Source organism: Larus michahellis, chromosome 3 (assembly GCF_964199755.1).
Source record: "Larus michahellis chromosome 3, bLarMic1.1, whole genome shotgun sequence".
Lineage (NCBI taxonomy): Eukaryota > Metazoa > Chordata > Aves > Charadriiformes > Laridae > Larus > Larus michahellis.
This window is the reverse complement of record NC_133898.1, coordinates 91,311,596-91,329,366: the sequence shown is the minus strand read 5'-3', so window position 1 is coordinate 91,329,366 and position 17,771 is coordinate 91,311,596. Positions and strand designations below refer to the sequence as shown.

At 42.7% G+C, this 17,771-nt stretch overlaps 2 protein-coding genes and 1 long non-coding RNA gene across 6 annotated transcripts in view; 1 reads left to right on the top strand and 2 right to left on the bottom strand.

Moving 5' to 3' along the window:
- The window catches only part of RNGTT (RNA guanylyltransferase and 5'-phosphatase), a 191,387-nt gene extending 188,345 nt beyond the window's left edge, over positions 1-3,042 (bottom strand). The window contains exon 1 of one of the 3 annotated variants that reach the window (XM_074581167.1): positions 905-3,042. In XM_074581167.1, the coding sequence (XP_074437268.1) occupies positions 905-1,685 (781 nt within the window). In that variant the 5' untranslated portion in view covers positions 1,686-3,042. The remainder of the gene's footprint in view (positions 1-904) is intronic. The other 2 variants (XM_074581166.1, XM_074581169.1) reach the window with 2 other exon arrangements.
- On the top strand, positions 1,124-7,854 carry LOC141741166 (uncharacterized). 2 transcript variants are annotated; one of them, XR_012586296.1, is made up of 4 exons: positions 1,124-1,249; positions 5,329-5,388; positions 6,083-6,119; positions 7,449-7,854. It is a non-coding gene; the product is annotated as an uncharacterized LOC141741166 (long non-coding RNA). The 2 variants fall into 2 exon arrangements; XR_012586295.1 differs by having other exon boundaries at positions 1,158-1,249; positions 7,452-7,854.
- A 5,232-nt stretch (positions 7,855-13,086) lies between these two features.
- The window catches only part of BORCS6 (BLOC-1 related complex subunit 6), a 7,588-nt gene continuing 2,903 nt past the window's right edge, over positions 13,087-17,771 (bottom strand). The window contains 2 exon segments of the mRNA XM_074581173.1: positions 13,087-13,964; positions 16,280-16,323. The gene's annotated coding sequence lies outside the window, so the exon portion shown is untranslated.

The window sequence follows — 17,771 nt, the reverse complement described above, 5'->3', positions numbered from 1 at the left end:
GAAAAAAAACACTGGGGGTTGGAATTGCTTACCTTATAAAGGAAAGCTTGGGAAAACTAAAAAGAGCAAAGATTGTTTATCTCCACAGCAGTGGAAACATTAATCTGAAATCAGTATGGTAGTTAACTCACAATCAAAAAATGTGTGTTTACATGACACTTAATTCACTGCCACCAGATGCCAGCAAGGCAAGATACTTAGCAACAATCGAGACAGACAGCACGTTACGGGTAAGAGCATCCAAGATGACAGCAATTACTGACAAAACCTGAAACACACACACACACAAAACTTGGGAGCGCAGCACTTCAACTCATCCTCCAGCTAAACAACTTAGGAACACACTGGTGACTGACAGGTCACTGTCAATCGGCCCAGTAAGTGATCAACACTGATAAACATCAGAGCCTTCGGGGAGGGGGGAAAAAAAAAAAAAAGAAAGAAGGAAGAAGCTGCACGGGGGACTCGTCAGGGCTGAGGTGTGCTACGGTGCGGCAGCTTCTGCACGCCCGGCTGCCGCCTCTCTCATCAGAGGCGACGGACGGGAAAAGTTTTAGTCCTAAACTTCACCAGTGCGAAGCAAGAACCCAACATTAACGCTCCCGTGGGCAGAAGGCGGGGAGGCTCTACCCCGGCACAGCTCCGGGACAAACACCGGCCCGGGGAGCTCAGGGGCGACGGCCGCCCGGCGCCGGGACAAAGAGCCCCGGCCGGGTCGGTGAGCGAGGGGCCCGGCGGTGCCACGGAGGCCCCCGCGACGCTGAGAAGAAGCGGGGGGGCTGAGGGGCCGGGACCGGCGGGCAGGGGAGCGCAGCGGAGGGTACCGTCCCCGCTACCGCCACACAGCCGCCGCGGGGCAGGGCAGGGCAGGACCGGACCGGGCCGGGCCGGGCCGGGCGCTCACCTGCCACGGGCTGCCCCCTCCTGGGGCAGTGGAGCCAGCGCGGCGGGATCTTGTTGTAGGACATGGCGGGGGCCCGGGCGGCCCCCGCCCGCCCGCAGGGGGTGAAGGGAGGGAGGGGGCGCGGGGTGCGGGGCAGGCGCGGCCCCGGGGCGCTCAGCGGCCCCTCGCCCGCGGCGCCTTCATTCAGACCCAGCTCCGCCTCAGCCGCCGCTGCCCCACACTGCACCGCGGCCCACGCCGGCGCTTCCGCTTCCGGGTGAGGGCCGGGGGCGGGATGCCCGGTCCGGAGGCTGCCCTGGGAGCAGTGGGGTCGGCCTGGGCCCGGCCCGGCCCTTCCGGAAGCGGGTGAGCGTAGCGGGAAAGGGCTCTGCGGCCAGCCGGCCGTTATGGGGGTAGCGAAACAGTGCGCTGTGGCGGTGCTGGGCCGTGCGCTGCAGCTACAGGAGCCTGAGGCCTTGTCTGGGCTCTGTTCTCCCCGTCTCTGAAAAGTGCGTGTTGGGGCGGGGGGAGGGATTCCCTGTGGAGAAGGTTTTGCACTCGAAGAGGGCAGCCTCGGCTCCTTGGCCTGGAAAGGAGGTAGCCTGGGAGGGGAGGTGGTCGCAGGCTGTGAGGGGCACCGAGTGAGGGTGGTGGGGGCCAGCGGTAGCCATGAAGGCAGAACAGAGAAGATGTTGCTAAGGCAGGAAGGGCCTTGGGTAGCCAAAGAAAACAAATGTGTTGTATCAGCCTCTAGGTAGCAAAAACACACAAGGAACCAAACTCGTGAAAACGGGCACTCCATTGAAACTGCAAGGTTACTCGTTGTTACAAAGCATTGAAAATAAAAAGTATGTATTCTGTGGGTGAACTTAGCTCATTATGATGTGGAAACCACGCTTCCAAGTTCTAAGCTATAGGCCTCCTAGGTGAGACCCCTACTCACTGAGCACACGTAGCAATTTACGAACGTGCTATACCTTTAATTTGAAGTGAGAATACAAGTACCTGATAGGAGCTTATTGTGAAATCATGAGCTACCAATGATTAGTATGTCATTTAGTTGATTTTTGTAAAATATAAAAGCTTACAATGTATAAGCCAAGACATGCCAGCTTTGTGGATTTTCCACCTGGTAAAGAACCCAGATTTGTGACAACAATAATAAACCAGCACGAGCTCAGGTGGAAGTCATTGGAGTGATTACTTGTGCCACAGGAACCGGAGCTGCAAAGGCTCTTGTGCGTGTGAGGAGTTTACGAGGGGAGGGCTTCGGGGGAGACTGGGCAGGTACTTGAAAGAGGAACTAATTGCAGGCTACTAAAGTAGCAGACTACGTCAGGCTCAGGAAACGTCCTGAGCTGAAAATAGCAGGAGGCTTGTACAGACATGCTTTGTCCTGCTTTTAGTTTTCCCTGAATGTTCCATTATAGCTGGGACTGGAGGTAGAAATAAGTAGAGGGATCCCTGTTCCAGCTAATAGTGCAACTATTCTAATCTGCAAGTAATAGGTTTGCTCATGTAGCAGAGATGCCTCTTTACCAGACCTTCTCTTTCTTTTGTAAAAAGGCAGAAAGATTAGGCTTGTAGATAGGTCCATATAACAAAAAACTGTGTTTCTATACAGAATCCCAGTGAAAATTCTCCATGGGCTTAAAGCAGTCTACTTATGTGTACTCAGTGGAAGAATTGTAGCCTGGCAGTGTTTTCCTATGTGAAAGGAATATTTAAGGTGGCGGTGTGGTTTAACTCCAGTAGGCAGCTAAGCCCCACGCAGCCACTTGCTCGCTCCCCCCTGCAGCGGGACAGGGGAGGGAATCAGAAGGGTAGAAGTGAGAAAACTTGGGGGTTGAGATAAAGATAAGAAAAAATAAGGAATTCATTCACTACTTCCCATCGGCAGGCAGGTGTTTAGCCATTTCCAGGAAAGCAGGGCTTTATCATTTACAATGGTTACTTGGGAAGAAAAACACCATAACTCCGAATGTCCCCCCCTTCCTTCCCCTCCCAGTTTTTACTGCTGAGCACAACATCATATGGTCTGGGATATCCCTTTGGTCAGCTGTGTCCCCTCCCAAATTCTTTTGCACCCCCAGCCTGCTCGCTGGCAGAGCAGTGTGAGAAGCAGAAAAGTTCTTGATGCTGTTCAAGCACGGTTCAGCATTAGCTAAAACATCCCTGTGTTATCAACACTGTTTTGGTCACAAAGGTAAAAGGCAGCACCCTGTGAGCTACTAAGAAGAAAATTAACTATCCCAGCCAAAACGAGCGCAGGTGGCTTCAGTGAAGCATTAGGAAACAACAGTAATAGATTATTTTCGTAGCTTATTTTCCAGTTAACTTGCATTTCAGTACTGTTCTGTCTGGACTTTCTGTTTTTTCACAAGCCAGGTGTGCTGCCTTTGCAAGTCAGTAGGTGCAACAGCTTGCAGAACTAACCACTGCTGTATGTACAGATACAATAAGCCCTTAGGTTCTGTGAACACATGAAAACAATGGAAATAACTTGATCTGTGTAGAATTTAGGACAAACTTCGTTATACCGTGACTCTGTTTCCTGCTGCATTTAATCACTCTAGATTTCATTAGACATAGTTTCTTCCCTGTCATAGTTTCTATCCTCTAGTAGTAATTGAGGTAGTCAGTGAAGTAGTTTGCATATCTGAATCATTAGGTTCTCATACTACATTAGAAGTTTCTGATTTTTGTCCTCTAAAGCTTTTAACATCATTAGATATTAATCTTCTCATTCTACCTAAAATTAAAAGCCTTGCTACAGTGAAAGACTCTTTATATTATTTTCCCTAACTGTTAAACAGGCTTCCATTAAAACACTACTTTGTGATGTTTGAAATAAGATGCTGATTTTTCCTTTACGGAACAAACGAGCAACAGTGAGACACCAGGTGGTGCCGAAGACCAGCCAGAAAAGAAAGTGAAACTTGAGTGCAAGGAGTGTTCAGAAAGAGCAAGAAGCAAAGAACAACTGCAAGATACTCAGTTTCTGATTTCAGTAAATTAGGAGCAATGTACAGTCACGTCAGCAGGATGGCAAAATTAAGAACTAGACCATTTGCAGAGGTGAAGAAGAATAGAAAAATATATCATGAACGAGCAATAATCTCTGTTCTCGTCATCTAGCTTTAAGATTCTGACATGCTTTTAAAACAACACCTACAGAGCAAAAATACCATGTAAAGATGTATAGTTAAACTGGGAGTTTATGTACATCTGTTTTTATTTAGCAATGCACAAGGCAAATAAAATATTTGAAATTTTAAATATAAGGTAGGGAGGTAAAAGGAAGCATACAGCCAAAATGAGCTTAGCCAGGCATCGTCCATAGTTTCCCCTTTCGGTGGTTCTGGGGCTGGCTGAGCGGAGCTGAGGAAGTCCTGGCAAATACATGAAATGTAAGTAGCCGTTCAGCCAAGCACCTTCACCACATTGTAGGGCTTTTCCTGAGTTGTGACACTTAGGTCTGTGTGCCACATACCATCTTGCTCCATGTCAGGTACCAAAAATCAAGACAGTTTGAAACTGTTTGTTGAATGAGAAAGGAGGAAGCAGGTTGTTCCTTTTTTTACCCCCTCCGCCCCCACAACAAAACAGCGTCAGAGCTGCTATAGAGCAAGATGAGTGGTGTCCTGGTGACCACTTGATGGTGACATGGGAATAGTGGTTTTCATCTAGATTTTAAGAGTTAATATGCTATAAATATGACATTAAGAGGTGGAATATAGGACAGGGAAAATAAAAGCAGGGAATAATCCCTGTTGCTGTCATCATTGTTCAGTGTATTCCTTAGGGAATTTTACCTGAGGAAAACTGAATCACCCAAAAAGACCAGTATTCGCTAGCAAAGTAATAGAGTATTGACATGTTTGAGAACGTGTTGCTGCATTGCCTCCTGCAGATACAACACAGAGTCCAAGGGACCCTGTTTACTCTTAACTTGCTCTAGCGCTGCCTTGGTGAGGTGTCCTGGTCTGGAGAACTTGGGTACTTACAGCTGACGTTACGTGTTCGGCGTGTGTAGTTTACACTGGACGTTGCCCTGTTAGACACCTTGAAACAATTTACGCAGGCATAGGATGATGTTTGTGACATCAAACAGTCTTAGTGAACGGACATACTTCCGTGCTTGACGTTGTCACGTTAGCAGTAAAGGTGACTTCTTCCTAATGTACCAGCCGAGGGCACCGAGTTCCTCGAGTCTTCATGTGACTTCCAAAAGCCGACATTGCTGTGTTTGAGCAAGGAACACAGCGGTGGCCATAGTGGTTGTTTCAAGGATTGCTTCAAGAAAGCAACTGCAAGTGTTTTAATAGTCTGTGATACAACATTCGCTCTTTTCTGGCTATCGGTTCTCTTTGATCTAGAGGCGTTCAGATGCCTGTATCCTTACTCAGGTTTCTACTCACCAATTTAAATCCTGTTCCTAGCAGAGCAGACACTACAACCAAGAATCCGTTTCCCAAGGATGTGCTTCATCCTTAGTGCCATAGGTATGTTGACTTCTTTGGTTTCAGCACAGCCACATTGTTTCAGGGAGTGGAGAGCTGCATTTTTATTCTCCCTTGACTTAAAACCAGAAAAAAAACCAAAACATACCACCCCCCCACCCACCCTCCGCACACTTTAACTCTTTATCCTAATTACAAACTGAACATTTAACCAAATTGTTGCTGATGAATAACCTTACACTTCGAATGTCATATATTAATATTGTAAGTAATTGTAAGTATATTGTCATATAATATATTGTCATGTAATATATTGTCATATATTAATATTGTAAGTAATATTGTAAGTAGCTAGATAATTTAAGTTACTTGTTCTATGCAAAGTGGATGAATTAGGTATTTTGCCTGAAGGAAGAACACATCATGTTGCCCTCTTCTATATTGATACAGGTCAACAACCCTGTTATTGTTCTGTTTCAGTATAACATTATTTTCCATGTGTTCATAAAGTAATAATGAATGTAATAAGAAAATAAAATCAACCCTCAGGATGTTCTATGAAAGAGATACTTCTGACTCTATCTAGTAAATACACTTTCGTAAAAAAAAAAATCAAACAGATTATTTGCTAAGCTGAGACTACAGCAGGATTTACTTAAGTGGAAGTAATTGTGAAAGAAGCTAACTGTATGCAAACATGATTTATACAGTATTATTTTTCCATTTCATGGTATAGGTGTTCACCTGGAAAGAAAACTCAATGCCATAAACTTGTAAGTTACTGCATATGGAACATAGCAAAATACATTTTTATTTTTTATTTACTGATTCAATTAATTCATTCCTTGCTTATTGGTTTTCATGTTCATGGCAAACTGAGTTACAACAAAACGGATGGCTAGTACAATGTTCCTTTATGACTGATTTACTTTCGGCATGCATGAAGCTTTTGTGGGGAGGGGTGAATGGTGAATACTGTCTAAATTAGAATAAATATTTTAACTTCTTTGTTACTGTAGTTGTATTTTATGCCAATAGTACTTAGATTCTGGTACTATCAGAAGAAAAAAACAAACTAAAAAACAGTACAACGAAAACATACTTTTAGGTTTAAGTGAAAGTTAATATTACAGATGCTTAAGTTCTCTAATACATATGTCAGCTTCTACGTTTAAAAATGCTGAGTATGCACTGACTCTTTTAAAAATCAAAAGAAAATGCTAGGAGTTCAACATTTTTTAATTCGTGCTTATTTGTTTCATGTCAACAAATAATTGAGAACCTAACTTCTGAGACAAATTATTTTTCCAGGTTTTATTTTTCCAAGATTTCAAAAGAAATTTATTTTATTCCTTACCTGTATACAATACCCAAAAGGGATGATGAAACAAAGTTTTGAGTGCTGCAATATATTCTAGAAAAGAAAATGTCATTTACAGTGTTCTTCCTATGGAGAGCTTTGAAAGGAACTCAGCAACAAAATTACCAGTCTTTAGTCTTCAAGACATTAGGGGGCACCACAACTTCACAGACTTAAAATGATATGTTAAAATACAGTTACTTTTCCCGTCCAAAATAAAGAGGAAACCGCATAAAATAGCAAAATCAACTCCTGGAGTCATTCCCTGGTGTGAGATTATAATACAGTACAGAATAAAATTTCCAATAGAAGACTACACAGACATTTAGTAGAGTGTAGACCACACTCTCCTTTCTGTAAGAGCAGTAAAACTAGCATCCAGAAGACTAATGGATGCAATATCAGCAGCTTGCTTTCGAGTCTTTATTTAAATCTTAAATTTTCCTTCAGGGTTTCCTTCTGGGAATAACAACATTTTCAGCTCAAGCCTCTGGGGTGTCACAGTGTTCGTTCAACCTGTAGAGTAAATCACGCAGTGAGCTTGGGATGGAGCTGCTTTAAATCCAGGTCCCTGAATTGGGTATCATGCTTGGGGTAATCACCATGAGCTATCAGACTACACCACCAAACGCACGTGTGCTCTAACGGTGACGTGTAAATCTCATGCTACAGGGGACATTAACAGTCTTAGCTCTGACGTGCAGACGTGGCAGATGATTTACTTAGCAGGTGATTTACTTAGCAGGTCTGTCTGGGAAGGAATTGGAAAGATGTGTGTCTGCGCAGGGGGAAGGTGGTGTCTGTCTGTCCAGAGGGCTGCTGTTCGTGAAGAGGGACGACAGCTGTGACTTCAAGCGCTGACTGGGAGGCCTGAAAAACAAGATGCCTTGCTGTTGTTCCCCTGCAGCTGAAATGATGGTGTGCTTGATGGAGCAAAGATAAGCAGCCGGACAACAAGCTTATAAGCAAGATGCCTGTCATTCCCGGAGGACTTACACTGGTCTCCTTAGAGTTCTTACGGTTTGATGTAGACACCCGAGGCCTTGCTCGCATCAGCTGTGAGGGATGCTTTTTCAAGGGAAATCTACACTGTAAAAAATACCGAGATGTAACATTTAAGAATATATGGTCTAGTGCATAAAATGAAATCATATGGTAGTGGCGTGCTTTTAGCATGGATAATCAACCAACTAAAATTTCAAGATGGAATATGACTTGTGGCAGGGAAAAGTATGACATAATACACAAGAAACTTATCTAAATTACGTAAGCGGAAAGCGTGACTCACAGTCTCTGGAGCTGGGCTGGGGAGTGACTAAATTCCACAGAGTAAACCATCGTTCTGTTGCTACACTTTCTAGTTTCCCCGCTGCCTGAATACGGACACCTTAGTAAAAATCTGGCCCTGAGTGGAGGCTGTGGTTAAAGCTAGCGGAGTCACCGAGGTCCTGGTTAGTGCGGGAGGCAGAGCAGGGCCGTCAGTAGCTGCAGGAGGGTTATCGCTCCTCTACAGCCCAAAATAGCCAAACGAGGGTCAGTGTTTCAGCCTACAGACCTGCATACGTGATGATCAAGTTTTGGGTTGCTATACTGGCAGAAATCTTTTTCTCATGTGATCAGTCACACAAAGAAAAGATTATTACCTGTAGGCACTCTCTCAGACCTTCTGCATCATAAGTTTGTGCCTATAGATATGTATACTATGCAATATGGGAATATAAAGCCTCTGAAGAATAATACAGGTATGAGCTATAATATGGTACCTGAGAAAATACATACAGACCTGTTTTTATTTATATGGTTTTATTATACAAAATATGCATAACGTACTGTACAAATGTAAATGAAGACCAGAGTCTTGAGGTGTTTGCAGTCCTGAAAATACCCCAAGAAACTGGCCAAAGGCAAAGGAATATGGAATAAAGCAAAGCGATCAGCCTGGCAGCCACACAGGCTTTTTAAAAACCAAATCTGAATATATATTTATATTGTATACAAATTAAGTTATGGCAAAATATACATATGCAAATATGTATGTATAAAATCAGATGCTCAAGTGAGGTTAGTTTTGCTTTCTGTCAGTACGCATTGTGGAACAAGCTTTACGAGAAGACATGCTACTCTTTCCTAAAAAAGCCTCACTCAAAAGGAAGTAGAGAGCAAGAGGAATATCCTAGCATGTACATCTGCAGCATCACTCATCTAGGGAACCTGAAGAATAAGTTGGCAAATGTCATTTTAGACAATGACATTGCACAGGTTGTAAATTCATGTTTTCCAAGCATTCCTTAGAGAAAGAAAAATATTTTTTTTTTTTCCACTAGAAATATCTGTGTCATTCCCTAGAAATACTCTTTTTCACATTCTCACCACTTTCGGCTTCATAGCACAGCGACAACTCATGATGGATATTACGGAAAGGACTTTGCCTCAGAGAACGTAGTGCCTGTGGTCCATTGCTGTTCATACAGCTACAGATGAAGTCCATGCCACTTCTTCCCACTGCTGGTTTTACCTGCTGTAACTAGGTTAAGATTAACGCCCAAAAAAAAGCTATTATCCTTGTACTCAAACCTTTGCTCAGTATGGGTATGAAACTGTCCTTGTCCAGATGGACTTTTAGGGAGTTACTCAGAGAGATTCAGGTCCTTGAGAAAGGGAAGCAGGTACGAAGATGACTCTGTATTTGCCTGAAATGAATTTCCTAGAGCTCTGAGTAGTTTGAAGTTTTGGGGTTTGACTAACAATCTTTATGCACGGAAAGGGTGTAGGCTGTTACTGGAAAATGTTAAGACTTCTTCAGAAAAGTCACTTTGTGAATTCCTGTATCTACCTCTGCTCTACGGAAACTGCTTTTCAAAAATCCCTTTGGGAAGAAAAATCTCCATATATCCTTCCACATACTGGGACTTAGATTTGCTAAAATGAGTTTAGTATTGTATTTTTTTATTATAATTGGATGTTTTGTCAGAGACCTGCCACATGACACATTCTAAGCTTTCTAAGCTTCAGTGAATGACTTTTATCAGTCTCAGTGGCCTGTGGCTCGGGCCCTGCCTATACATGCTCTCTAACACGGAGAATTAGAATAACGTGCCAGCAAACGTTCATACACAACAGCAGAGAGTCATGAATAGAGTTAAAGTGATTTATTAAATGTAAATTACTGAATGATGACACAGAGATAGAGAGTCTCGAGTATAAACAGTATGAACACAATGCTGGTTATACACAAGGGTATGCTGGTTTAAAATGGGGAGCCTGTTTTGATTGTTTGTATCTTAGATGCAAAGTTTGATTGTCACAGAGGGAACAGGTAGAATGAAAAGACGGGGCATTTTGTCCTGAAACTGAACCCACTTCATTATTTGCTGTTCTCCTATTCACTACAGTTTGTACCAGCTTTGAAATGGGTAGAGCTGTTTCTAGATAATCTTCTTTACCCACTTGGTAGCTGAAGTTTCAGCCACGCAGAAAAGAGTTTTTATATTTCTAACGGCGTAAAATTAAGATCCAACACATTGTTTAATGACTGTCTCCAGTGCAACCCTGCTTCCAGCTGCGGGCCTCTTTCCTGGGAGGAACCCAACCACCAGCACAAGCGATACACTTTTGTAGTCTGTAGGTCAACGTGATTTGAGTGGTGGCAGCTGTGAGCCCTCCCTGAGCACTTCCCTCGTCTTGGCTGCGAGGGCGAAGCTCGCACACCCTTTCTTCTCCACATCGATTCCTCCCTTGTGCTGAGCAACTGTCTCTAGTGAAAGAAGGCAGGGAACCCACACGGCTGAAAAGCAAACAAGCCTCCCCCTGCCTCTTTGCTGGGCTCAGCTGCGTCCAGTTCCTCACCCAGCTTAATTTTGTGGCTCCATGAGCCATAAGTGTTTGGATAAACTCAGAGGGAAATGCAGTGAATGGTCAGGAACAAGCGGGCAGGAGAGGAGCTGCTCTGGCTGCCGTTACACGTGCCTGGCTGCCAAATGGCTGCCAAATATCAAAACACAGTCTTGGTTTCTCTTAGATTTGTGGTCTACCAAGGATCTGAAGGAAATTTGGGTCAGCTTAACATGTGAAGCTGAATTAATAAAACTGCACAACTGACGTTGTTAATCTAGATTTGAAACAAACATTTCACTCGTACTTTAATAGAAAAAACACGTGGGAGTTCTATTGTGCTATCTTTTTAAGATTTCCAATGTTGAAAAGACCAAGATAAAGTTAAACTCAGGACAGCTCTTGGATAACCACAGTCAGCAAACTATGGTTACATCCACCGTCATTTCTGATCTAGCTATGTTCTTTTCCATCTGTTACTGACACCCACTGTCACCATAAAGGTTTTTTTTTACCTTTGGGTGGCAAAACCACACGTACAAAAATTGGCAATTGCTTTCTCTTTTTTATGGGGTGTGGGCTACAAAGGATGGGTCAATTACATTCATCATCTGTTTAATGTTACATATTATTTTCTTCTACATGAACCATGGCATCGAAAAACATGATAAATGAATGTACAGCCAGTTTCAACAGTATTAATCACCTCAGAGATAAAGTAACTTCTGTCAAGAAGGAGATAGTGGCTGTAGTGAGCACTTGCCAGCCTGGCAGACCCACCCTGGCAGACCCATGGCAATACAGGCAACCTGACACCTGACCTATTTATCCTTTCTTCTTACTTCTAGAGAAGTGATCTGGAGCCAGGCTTGCAGATCTCCCTGCGGGATCTCTGATCCTTTTCTGCCTTAGGGACACGCCACGTCTGCAGTGACTCACAAAACTGCTCTTCTTCTGCAGTCAAAATTCACTTTCAACGATGCCTAGTACTGAGGAGGTTTCCAAAATACAAGTATTTCAGCCTAGTGGCCCACCGGCTGTGCCAGCATGATGTATGCACAAAGTCTATTTGTTGATTTATGTTGTTAGAGGGAGTTTAAAACAGCAGTGCTACCTAGAAAAATGATCTACCAAATGATCTGCTAACCAAGGACTGCGGGGAATGGAACAAAAAAAGGGCTCAGTTGTGGCATTCCCCAGGGGAAATAATAAGAAATGAGAAGGAGTCAGAAGAAAAAAATCCTAATAAATAAAATGGTGTAATAGAGAATCCTTTGGATATGACTCCCCTGTGTTTGCATCATCCAGCTGCCTTTTTACAGAAGTAACACACAGTGTTAAAGATACGCTATCTAGCAGGCAGCAGTGACAAGTCACGCTGCTGAAGGTACGTTGTGTAACGAGAAGCTGATTGCCTATGTTCAACCCAGGAAACTTTTGGTTTTCCAAAGCATTATGCAAATGGCTATCAGCATGACATTTACATCAAAGTTTCACTTACAGATTTGTAGAGAAAGAAATTAAGTTTTGTCCCAGTCTTTGTTTTTTCTGTTAGCAAAACCTCACTATTTCTGAGATAAAGTATTCATCCCTATCTCAAAGCACAGCTCATAAATAATCCAAGGGCAAAGACTGGGCGCATGTGATTTCACAACCGTAAATGCTGATGAATGAATGCTGCAACCAACAATTTCTACAGCGCTACGTAACTTCCAGTAGTCATCAACAAGTTACACAATTTTTCTGGTTTATATTAACACATAAGGGAAACATGTTCCATGACTCCTACTTTACTGAACATCCAAATCAGTTACCTCACTTACGGTTCAGTTAAAGTGTAAGAAACAGACCCTGGCATTTGGTTGGACTGAAGTCTTTGTAGCCATTGCGGATGATAGGTATTTTAATAAAAAGATTGCACATACTTATTAAGAACTGCCTAGTTGACCATCATTAAAATTTACGTAGAATTAGTCCTTTGATTATGACTTGCATTTGTCCACTGACTGTGGACTTCCCTTACTAAAAGTAAGGGAAGAATAATCTTGTTAAAAAGGAATTTAATTGCCATCCTAAAGTATGTGCATGTGAATCTTGGTGAACAAATGGGGGGATCTGGTTTGGCATATCCTGTACTCCTAATATTCAAGCCCGTCCCTCTTTACCACTGTTCCTTTCCAAGGTCTGTTGCAAGTAATAAATATAACACATCCTATTAAGTTTCATAATGCCCGTATAAATACATACAGCTCTTGGTAAAGTCAGTGAGAGCCCTGCATGTGTACATGCCAAAAGGAAGGCAGGGAGACCAAAATTCCATTTAGCAGTAGCCTTACTCCAGTATTTACTTAATCTTTCTATGATTAAAATGGAAAACAACATAGTTTGCTTTGGGGACTCACACGTATATTATAAATACTGCATCACCTCTCCCTGTCACTTGGTATTTGGTACTCTATAACCCGTCCTCAAGAGCCTGCGTAAGCAGCAGCTGATTGATTTTCCCATCTCTTACCAGATACATCGCAGCACACACAGTTACACCGGTATTATTTTGCAAACAGCTTGTTCAGTTTTATTTGCATTTGTTGGTGTATTATTAAAGTAGATCAGGACCATGTAATAAGACCTAGCTCTCTTCTGTTACAGATGTTTAATTTTTCTGTAATGCCTTCTGCTTAGTGTAATAAGTAGAAATCTACTGTCTATGTAGTTTCTCAGTTGCCTGTTCACGAGGGTTGATTTAAAAACAAGAATGGGTATCCTGGATACAAGGTGCTTTGTAGAAGACAGCAGCAAGGAAGGCACAGTGAAAGCACGCGTAAGGTAATTTACTAAGAGATTTTAAAGAATAAAGGAATGGGTGACATCAAAAGAGAACGGGTCGGGTAGGCAGCCAGGACTTGCAGATAAACATTTTGAATTTTGAGGTGGAATATGTATGAAAAACAACGAGGGCAGCTGAAAGAGGACATAACTGAGCTAAATAAGAAGGTTGGTGCCTTGGTAGTACGATAACACCACTGATGTAGTAAGTCATGCAACTGAAGACAGAAGATAAGCGGGACGATACAGTAACACTGAGATGCGATGAGGTCCAGAACAAAATTTTGCCGGGGGACATGTGGTACAGCGGGTGGCTGTGGAAAATGATGAACGGGGGAAAACCGGGGACACACACTGTTATCACTTTCCAGTTGCTCTTGGCAGACAAAAGAAAGCGGATGACATCGGAGCAGGAGAGATGAAAGGCTTGTAGTTGCACATCTCCTTCTTTAAAGAGGGAAACAAAACCAAACTAGACCATATCATCAACCATAAATGGCAGGCGGGAAGCGTTCTGGAAAATGGAAAATCCCCATGTTGCTCAGCGATGAGAAACTCCCCTCTCCTTCCAGCTGAGGACACGTCACTGGAAAGTCCCAGCCTGGAAAAAAAAAAAAAAAATCCACCAAGTAAACAAACTGCGTAGGCAGCCAAAACAGAAAGAGGAACAAAGTGAAATGATGCAAAGTGAAATGACTTTAAAGGAGTTTATTTCCTTGAATGGCAACAGTTCAAGTTCAGACAAGAAAAACCTCATTAGAGTGAAAATGGCTGGTAAACGTCACTGCTGATATTAGGCCATAGAAAGCAAGCTCATTTATTAAAAAGCTAAGATTTCAACTGGGGGTTTTTTGGATTTTCTGCTACTGAGTGTAGTCAAACAATCCCGGCGACAAACCAGATACCCAGGATTATTACATCGCTGTAAAATTAGACATGATTGTCTGGAAAGTCTGTGGAATTTTTTTCCCCTTCATTTACATGTACTTCCAGACAAGGAAGCTGTCCTTATCAAAGTGCTTCCTAACAACTCACTGGGCATGGCTCTTTGTCTTACAAGCAAGTTCAATGCTGGGAATTTTTCCAGCACTGTCTGTAAAGAAAACAAGGAAAGACCATGGTTGGTCACACCAAGACAAGAAATACAGTGTTGGACAAAGGATTCTTCCCTCTCTAACTAGCATTCATGAAAACAAAAATATTGACGTAAATTATTACCCTTCTCTGAAATAAATCAACTTTCAACAAATGTACTTCACAGTAATTAATCACAGCAACATTAACTCAAATTCCGGAACCAATTACAGTGACAGCGCTTTCTAGCTGTAATCTAGGAAAATAATGAACATAGTTTTAACTCTTCTTTTCTGCTCTCCCAGTTAATGGATGTTGCTGCATCCTTCCCGATGCACACGGCAGCCCAACCCTGCTAGCAAACAACAGATGCCAGTTCTGCACGTGTTGCGTAGGCTGCCTCATCTCCAACCCTATCGGTATTACAATTAAAATGTAGTATTTTGTTATCTTTAAATTCAGGTTCTCTTAAGTCTCATCAGGATTCAACACTACTGCGAGACCCATCTCAAGCACTATTGTCTGTCCTTGACAGACAATAACTTATTATTTATGAAACTGCCAACCTACTCACATCTTTTCCGATTCGGAAAGATCAATTAGCGGTCTTTGTGGGGGAGGGTTACGTTTTTTTTATTTGGTTCGGTTTTTGCATTGTTCCTAAGGTGTATAAATAGCAGGGGGGAACCAGAACTGCAGGAAAGTTTGAAATGTTTATTCTTTATCATTTTTCCTGTTACAAGATAAGGGCATAATGCTACTACTGTCATAGCAGGGGACAGGAGGATCTTGACTTCTAAGGTGGGAGCTCAGGGCCCAAGTCCATTGATCACGTCTCTACTTCTGGAGCTTTGAACGGCAGAGAATAATGACGACAAAAGCTTTCCCTAGGCACCAAGCCGGAGCAGCAAATGCGAAACCCGGCTGAGTTTCAGTTCCTGCATCTGATGCAATAACTGCATTAAGCTTTCTAAAGGAGAAATCTTCCCCTCTTCCATGTGTGCTCTTACACGCATGGCAGGAGAACCCAGGATGTTTCCTGGATGGGGCTAGAACTGGAGACAATACTCACAAAAAATGTACTAAATTGGACCCTTTACAATTTTTATAGGAATATCCTTTCCTCAAAGCCATTTCCTAGCAATAAAAGCAGGTTGTGACAGCAACATAAACACGACCTGCTAATCTTTGAAAGGGTGTTTTTTTTTGAGGTGTACACACCAGTGTTGATCAGGACAAGGTAGCGTGGCACCTGACAGCAAGAACATGTCTTATGTTGGATGTCACCTAATCCAAGAGGCCTCCGTCTTAAAAGGCTTTTCAGTTTCAGCTAACACAGTTGGCTACAAGAGCTGATCTAGTAACTCCTCTGGAAAGCTGCTGCTAATTTTGAAGCTTTAAAATTAAGGTTTTTTTGTCTTCTGGTAGTACAGCCATGCTATTTGAAACCCTTTCAAAACAGTTGCATCTCCGATGCTAAGAGGTGTGTGTGCTCTTGGATTCATCTCACATGCTGCTCCTCATACCAGTTACTCAGTCAAGACCTTACTCATGGGAGTAAGAACCACCATAAATCTGGACATTCAAAAAAAGTTGATATATTTATTTATTGAATACCTGATGCAATTAAGTTACACTCTAAAAAAGGCTTAATGGTGAAATGTAAGTGATGTTCCCTCCTGCTTTGGGGGACTGGATGTGTTTTTCAGCTGTAACAAGGTTTTATCTGGTAAAGCTCCTTTAAATAGCATGGGTATGGAATCAGTTCAGAGGCAGGGATTAGAAAACCTCACGAAGGAGGGAAGGAAGAAAAAGCCATGAATGAAGTAGAACCATCCACACCTTCATCAGAAAGAGGATTTCTGTAGTCAGAGGCAACACTCGCCCTGAAGAAAAAAAAAAAAAAGAATTATCAAACTAACCTAATTCCTAACAGAGTAACCTAATTCCTAACAGAGTCACTGGCAGTTATCACAGCAGGGAAGTCATTCCTGGCACACAGCTAATTCTGTATCTGGCTTTGCTTAGTGCTCTGCACGTCATTTGTTAGTTTTCTTCTTTGACCTTGCCCATGTTGTTACAATGAAAAGTTCTCAGCAGCTGACGAGGAAAGAAAAACAAGACCAATTGTAAAGCTGAGTGACTAAGCAAGAAAATATATGCAAACCCATTTGAAGGTCTTGGAAAACCCAAACATGGATTTACTCCACTCACTGACTGATTAAGCAAAAAAAAAAAAAAAAAGGCTAAAAGAACCCAAAAGCTTTCATGTTCAACATCCAAAAGGTGGAAAGTGCCAGAATTAACACAGAATATGCAGAAGAAAGCCTGGACTGGGATGAAAAAGGCAGTACACAAGTCTCTGGCTGCAGAAGGACCAGGTTGACTGGTGGCTACCGAGCCGCACGTAGCTCACGAGCGGTTCACATGGGACTTTAAGGGCTGGGCTGGCACCAGAGCAGTGCTGGCACAGACGCTGGCAAGTGTCACCATTCCTGCAGCAATGGAGGTCGGCATGGACAGGGAAAGGGGCTGGAAACCATAGCAGCTATGTGATAACATATCGGCATCGACAGTGGTGGCACGGAACAGGCTGGCATCGTTTTGGCCATGCCTGCCCCAGGGACATACAAGGCAGACACCGGGGAACAGGAGCCGCTTCACCGAGCTCAGCGAAGTCTGCTCTTCAAACAAGCTGAAGCTTTCAGACAGATATTAGAAAAAACAAAGCCAAACAATGTAATTACCGCTTCCCTCATGCTTGTAATTCACTAGTCATCCCTTTTTCATCACATGAATGACATCAGCGTCAGAAATTACTGCCTGAGGACCTAGACTGAAACCGGCTCTGCAATCACATTAATGGGTCTCTGTGCAGATGCAGGAGCAGAGTTTAAATTAGCTTTCAAATTATTTTACCAAATAAGAAAAGCAATAATTAAGAAGTGAAACACTTCAACAACAACTAATCACTAACCATTAAAAACATAAAAGTAATCATTTTATTCTACAGATTTGACAATTTTAGCAGGGAATTAGCATTGAACGTAGGTGACTGCAAATAAAATGCTATCAAAAACCAATAGCGTACTGAAATGCGTATGCTTTAAAGGCTTCACCTTACCCTGTCTGAATAACACATAGCTGTACATATGTGGCTATACAAATAAGCTTTCAGGTCTTTCCTGAACATTTCAACAATACTCACAAGTTAAGCAAGAAGATCAAACTTTGGTTTTCCCTCTTGACATGTACAAAACATACACAGGAAAAGTACTGCATCTCCATGACAGACAAGTTCAAACTTTCCCAAGAATAACACCCCACAATTATT